Genomic DNA, 6,869 nt, shown 5'->3' on the forward strand with positions numbered 1-6,869 from the left:
TTGTGATCTTGCCAGTAAAGTGTCCTGTTTTCAGACTTGTTTAAATGCACTGAACCACTTGACTGTAGAAATCCTCTGTCTGACACTGAGAAAGTTTAAAGCAAGCTTGCCTCAGTCACTTCTACCTTCTGCTTTAATTTGGACTAGTAATTATGTATTGCATGCAGTGATTAAGGAAAAAAGAGAACCTGAAGGGAGGGCATCATTCTCCTAAAATGAGTCTCTGAGAACACGCATGGCTGAAGTTGATAGAGGTGGTTTTGGAGGGTGAGGGGCAGTAAGCTGTGCAGGTCTGAGCTACATTCATGGTTTCTAACAGGACTCTACAGACAGTTGGGAGGACAGGAGACTGGAAGTAGAAGCTGTTCATCAGGAGCCCCAGTCTACTACAGCAGAGCATCCAGTAAAGGAGGTAAAACAGTCTCTCTGCTCCATCTTGTGGGCAAAGCTAGGCATTGCTCTTGATGGTTACACACAACAAAGGACTAGACCAGGGTTGGGCAATTTTGGCTGAGAAGCCACATAACCAAGTTTTGGCAATGCTTCTATAATGTAACCATTCTGGATGGGGTTGAGCTCAGCAGAGCTGGAGATTGCTTCAAGAAAACAAGATGGCTTGTGATACTGCTCAGATGTAGGTGCTGTCCTAGTAATGACCAAATCAAGTCTGTTGCATTGATTGCACAAATTGGATCTTTGTTCTTGAGAAAGCTCTCCAAGTTCTGGTTACTGAGCAGCACAGGTTGTCCTGGCAGGCAACAAGGCCAGGGGAAGTTGCTAGCTGATCTGCACCAAATGGCCAGGGACACATGAACACACTGCCAGGGTGCCTGCTGCACTAGTGTAGCTTCCCTGCACACTGAAAGACAGAGTCTTTCAGAAGATATAATTTTAACAAATGTATAAAAAGTTGTATACTAAAAATCAAACACCCACTATAACATTTTAATTTTATTCCAAAAAATATTTTTGTCCTGATTCATAACAGCTCAAAATAAAGTTACTCTTGTATATAGTTGGGGTGGGAGGTTGTGTGCATGGGGTGGGGGGCTGAGCTGGGTGTATTGTTGGGAGGATTCACATGTGGGGGGCTGCCTACACACTAGGTCCCAGGGGCTGGCTGGGGGAGAGGGGGGCAAGGGGTGTGTACTGCAGAATTCACTGCCCACCTCTCGCTCTCTTGCGCACCCCGCCCCCCCCAGTCTGGTCTGTGGCACTGCATGAGGCTGAGCTGTGCCTGCTCTTTGCCCATCAACAGCACTGCCCTGGTCCCAGCCAGCAAGCACAGCTTCCTGGTGGGGCTGTCTTTCATCCACTTGGCTGTTCACAGCTTGCTGCTCATCGCACTGGGTGTACAGAGTGGGTGGCAGGTGGCCAGGAGCTGGACCCCTGCACACTAGAGTGGGATCTGCCTGGCTTCAGCTCCCCCACCCTGCTTGGCTGGGTGTGTAGTGCCCAGCACATGTCCTCACAACTGTCATTGCTTCCTCATACTATCTGCTGCCTGGAGCAGCTCAGGAGGGGCAAGGGCTGTGCAGCAGCTGGGTGGTAGCCCTGCCAGGAAGCTGTGCATGGTGGCAGGGGCTGGAGTGGGTGCACTGTGTGGGCTGCCCTGTGCAGAACTCAGCACCACAGGGGCAGCCCTGATCCAGATATAATCTATTAGTGGGTTGGATCTGGCCTGTGGGCCATATTTTGCCCACTTCAGGACTCAATGCTCAAGAGAGGGAAGCAAGATTAACTATGTTACTGCAAGCAAAGTAGGTTCTTCTGCAGGGGCCTTATGCACCATAGGCATGAAGATGAGATTCTGACATTTAGCAAGAATTGCAGAGAAGGAGTCTGATGTCTGGCTTAATGTTGCTTGGAAAATTTAAACTATTCTATTTTGATGAGGTATACAAAGTATTGAACTTCGTGTCAGTGCTAGGCTTGTTCTCTGGCCTTGGCTTTTAAGCACTGAAGGTCACACACGAAATATGCTCAGTGCCAAGTTCAGGGGACACTTATTCCTTGCAAAGTGGTTGTAACAGGAACCAAGGATTCAGAACTGGATTCTGTAATTGGCTTTGCCTCTACTGAGCTTGGACAAATTACTTCATCTCTGTGGCATCACCTCTTTACTGTAAAACGGAGATAACTAACCTGCCACATGGAGAACAGCTGCTCTTTACTCTTATTGGGATGTGTTGTATAACTGCTAGCAGGCCTCAGCCTTGCCCTCCTCTCACTTTCCCTTCCCTGTGTTCTTTTATCAGGTTACTACAACAGAGGCAGCAGAAACGGAGGACAGGCAGCTGAAATCCAGGCCCCTAGTGCAGAGGCACCACCTTCAGAGCTCAGATCACAGCTATGCCATTGCTGACTGTACTTCCTTGAAAAAAAAACTCTTTCAAGCCCTGGAAGAAAATGAAAAACTCCGGAAATGCCTGAAAGTTAAAAGTGTAGAACTAAAGAGGATACTTGTGCGGCTCCAAACTTGTAAAAAGGAGCACTGAGAACTCCAAGCTAACCAAGCTCCTGGAAGGGTGCTGGGCCTGACTTTCTAAACACTCTTCTACCTCCAAGAACAGCACCTCGAGAGGCTGCTGCCTAGTGCAACTTTCCCATGGGCTAGGTGACTTGGTCTTGTTGCTGTAGTTTCCCCTGGGCATAGCTTTACATTCACACAGATCATAACTGCCTCGTGGACAAGAGCTGAGAACTAGTGCCCACAGTCTGAGAGAGAAATCTGAACGCATGAAAACCCACACTTGTACATCATGCTTGAGTACTTGTAATGTTAGTACAGTTGTTAAAGGGGAAAGGAGAAAATTGACAGGGGACTAGGAGATGCTACAAAAGTTTCCTTGGATGCTGTTGCTTTTAGTATGCCATTTAATTGACGGTGAGAAGTGGGTAATTTTAAAACTTCCTTAAGGCATCTTTGCCTGTATTTTGACAAGAGTTAATAGTACTTATTTTTCTCCCATATGTAAAATATAGGTGGTCAGAAGTATCTCACCTGTAATCCTCCTGTAAATGTAAAACAAAAAACAGTTGTGAACTAATTCTAAAGCTACAAAGCAGGTGAAGGGGTCAAAAAGCCAGTTTGCAAGTTGTATTAGGGTTGTTCTATTTCCCTTTCATTCTGTAGGCTGTAAGAAAAAGGATTTACTTTTTTGACAGTAAAAACTATTTAAGCACAGGAAAACATGAGGGTCAGTGTTGACTGTTTATTACTTACAAACTTTATGACTTTTTTATGTCTCCTTCTTCTTAGTCTAAGTATTGAAATTTATCTACCTGGTGGTGGCATTTTTTTCTGTAATTAACAATAAATGTGTTTAATAACTTTTGTACTTCTGAGCATTTCATTTTCAGACAATCCTTCTATTATGGCTAATAACGTTCAGTAGCAGTGCCTGGCTCCAATCATATGTGAGAGATGGTAAAAACAGGGGCAGGTTTGAACATTTATTAGAGACACAGGCCTTCTCCCTTGTTACTTAATAACTTGCCATAGACAGGCCAGACTTATATTTATAAAATAGAACTTTGAAAGAGAATCAAATCAGGAAAAGGTTTATATGGACAATCCAGCATTTTCCGCTTCACCAGCTGACAAGGTAAATGAAGTATTTGGTGCCTAGAAAATTAAATCTGCATCAAAAGGTACCTGGGGTAGTTTTTAACTAACATTCATTCAAAACACAAAGTTTAGTGCACAATTAACATATACGTAAAATCTGTGGTGATAAGTAATGAGAACTCACAAATAACAAGGAGATTTATTTTTTTTAAACCTGGTGACCATCACTGGATTGTAAGATTAGGCAGGGGAGAGACTTCCCAGCTTTTCTGGAACAGCTATAATGAACTGACTCTTTAGAATAATTTCACTGACAACAGTCCTTGCTCATGTGGCTTTCTGTTTTTAAGTGGGAGACCAAGACAGTGACAGGACTGAGCAGAATGGCAATTAGACAGAAACAAGGGGCAAAGATGCATGTCAGGAACATGTTTACTGCTGTTGGTATTAATACCAACAATGCTGTGTCAATATACACTTGTTTCTGTGTCCCTTGCATATAAATGAGGGCTCTCCCAGGACTGACCAGGAGCAGAACTGTTCCCTCATGACCCATTAAAAGCCACCAACTGCTCCTTTCATATATAAGAGCCTTAACTTACTGCTGTGCCAGCTAGGAAACACTATCATCTCCATCAGTCCTCCACCTTTCTGTTGTTGGTGGAGCAGTAGTGCCTCTTCTGGGGGTAAGTCCCAAGCATGTGCTGTGGCTATTCCAGGGACTCTATTCCACAGCTGCCTCTGCTATTGAAGGCAGCCAGCAGAATTCCCATGTTCTCACCTCCTTACCCCATTTGGCACATTACGTTTTGGTCCAGTTTACCTGCATCAACTGCATTTCCCTCTTTTGCTAGAATGAAAGCAACAACTGCAACAGCAAATTCAGCTGAACCGAACAATTCAGATTCTAGCTAATTCAGTTTCTCCCCCACCAAAACAGACTCAAAATTCCATGGAGTTCTTTGCTTAGCAGAAGCAGAATGTGCGCGACAAGGACTGTGGTTGTAATCCTGATAATTAGTCTAGTGTCATAATGGTGCTTAGAATCAGTGTCACTAACAATTGGATGGATTCATGCTGAAAGGTGTCCATGCGATTAGGTAAAGCAGAAAACTTAGTTTCCAACATACTCATTGTTCTCAAACAACGAGCATGTTTTTCATTCAGATCTGGGACAAGCACCACAATCTTTATATCTTTTTTTCCAGTAACAGACTCGATGAAGAAGATTCCTAGGAGGTGGTCACAAATTTAACTTCCTCTTAAGGAAGATTATATTAGCTATCATTTTTAGTTAAGGACAGTGTAACCCGACCCTGTCAGAAGGAAAAGAAGGAAGAGTGGAGAGTCCTCTTCCCTGCTCACAGTGTGAAAGGAAACACTGAGTGTGAACAAATGAGCTGCGGTCACCTTGCAGCAGGAAAGACTGGATCAAAAGATAGCTGCAGCCCAAGCCCCATGCTGCTCCTCCCAGGCAGAGTGCACCACACAGTCTCAGGTCACCTTGCTATTTATTACACCATAGTCCTGGGTAGCACTGCTTCGGAGCAGGTACTCTCTTGTTGTTCCTCAACATAATTGGTATGACACCACCCTCTACATGAACCATACAAATAAAAATGTCTCTTTAAATTCATCAGATCCAGGGGAAGGTTTTGCAGCTTCCGTTGACATGGGTACTGTAGATGATGCCCTGCTTTCTCACTAGATTAGCTATCTGCATCAATTCTGTGAGCTGTTAAGGAAAAACACATAGATAGAGTATGTTCATTAGAAAAGATATACCTTAGTTCAGGATATTTACCATAAAACTAGTTACAGACAGAAATGTCACTACTAGCAAATAACATTATAAGCAAGACACTTATCCACTTATGAAAACTTCATAAGAGATTGACCACTCACTCAGTGCATGCATACATCCTTGTTACAAGGAAATACTGGATTTATTTAGAAGAGACTTGTATTCTTCAGTCAATTCACAATGCAGTTATTCTGAAGTACAGTGAAACCTGTCACTATATTACCTACCTTGCAAAATGATTCTGGGGATGGTTGCAAAGTCAAATCAAACACTTAATAATATCAACCTCCCATCTCTTCTTATCATCCCATATCTTGACCAGTCAATATGAACAGCTCTTCTTTCCACCACTGACGTCACCACCACCATGAGAAAGAATCAATAGAGATCACCCAGACCATGCTAACTCCTCAGAACTAGCAAATCCAATGTCCCTGCAACTGAGGTATCCTAACTGGCAGCTCCATAGTAATATTGACCCCAGTGTTAAGAGCTGACTGCATGGGTGGGTAGTTCCTTTCTTGGCTGCTGGGATTGAGGCCCAGTGACCGGAGGAAAGAAGACTGGAGTCCTGGCTACTTACATTGCTTTGGTATCCTAAGGGCCTCATTGTCAGCAGACATCACTTGGTGCAGAACTCCTCGGAACTGATACAGCACTTTCAAACTCTTGTCTTCACCTACACAAGGGTCATAGAACCCAGGCAGTCCAGCCTTAAGCAAGAAAACCAATATAATTAAGCACAAGAGAACGACACTTTCACAGCTCTTCCACTGGAGCTTTTGGGGTACAACAGAGAAAGGTGGGGAAATTACAAGTGGTTATCTACTCTTTAAAGTGGGCACAGCCAATATCCAATCTAATCACTGTCCAAGACTAATTAAAAGTTCTTTCCACATACATCCTTAACAACTGCAGATAAGCCAATCTCAGCTCCCTGTGACTTTCAGGCTGATTCTCCCACAACAGCATTTATTACACAGCTCATAATAGGCCTAAGGCATTCCCCTCCCTCAAGCTATGACCATGCAGAAGAAGGAAGAAAGTATCAAAAACTGCCTAGATGCACTTATACTAGAGTGGGCTGTGCTCCTGGACAGTTTAGCTGCACTCTGCCTGGTGAGTAAGCTGTACAACAGGAGTGAAAAGGGGCCTGCAGTAGATGTGAACACTAAGAACACAAGGCACGGATGCCAGTTTCCATAGACCTAGAGCCTGTGGAACTGGAAATTGAGCCTCAACTGACAAACATCATCCACGTGCTAGATCCTATAAAAAAATATTTAACAAGGTAATTACTGTATCTTGGATTAGAACAGCTCAAGACTGGAGGTAATTTGTTATTGCCAGATGCAGTTTTCCCAGTTTAACATGAAGCAGCAATCAGAATGAGCTGTCTCTTTAGAAACAAAGGCTTTGTTGCTAGGGGATGAAAGGAGAGGCTGAGAACCATGCCTCTTGCAGCCCATCTTGAAGCGACTCAAACTATTCCTG

At 43.8% G+C, this 6,869-nt stretch overlaps 2 protein-coding genes across 3 annotated transcripts in view; one reads left to right on the top strand and one right to left on the bottom strand.

Moving 5' to 3' along the window:
* Positions 1-3,334, top strand: part of THAP3 (THAP domain containing 3) — a 3,977-nt gene extending 643 nt beyond the window's left edge. The window contains exons 3-4 of the mRNA XM_025206419.1: positions 320-412; positions 2,259-3,334. Coding sequence (XP_025062204.1) covers positions 320-412; positions 2,259-2,498 — 333 coding nt within the window. The 3' untranslated portion in view covers positions 2,499-3,334. The remainder of the gene's footprint in view (positions 1-319; positions 413-2,258) is intronic.
* The window catches only part of DNAJC11 (DnaJ heat shock protein family (Hsp40) member C11), a 55,283-nt gene continuing 51,615 nt past the window's right edge, over positions 3,202-6,869 (bottom strand). For both annotated transcript variants that reach the window (XR_003094510.1, XM_025206417.1), the window contains 2 exons: positions 5,959-6,088; positions 3,202-5,306 (listed from right to left, as the gene is read on the bottom strand). Coding sequence is in view for 1 of the 2 variants with exons in the window: in XM_025206417.1 (XP_025062202.1) it covers positions 5,281-5,306; positions 5,959-6,088 (156 nt within the window). In the remaining variant the exon portion in view is untranslated. The remainder of the gene's footprint in view (positions 5,307-5,958; positions 6,089-6,869) is intronic.

Source organism: Alligator sinensis, unplaced genomic scaffold (genome assembly GCF_000455745.1).
Source record: "Alligator sinensis unplaced genomic scaffold, ASM45574v1 scaffold322_1, whole genome shotgun sequence".
NCBI lineage: Eukaryota > Metazoa > Chordata > Crocodylia > Alligatoridae > Alligator > Alligator sinensis.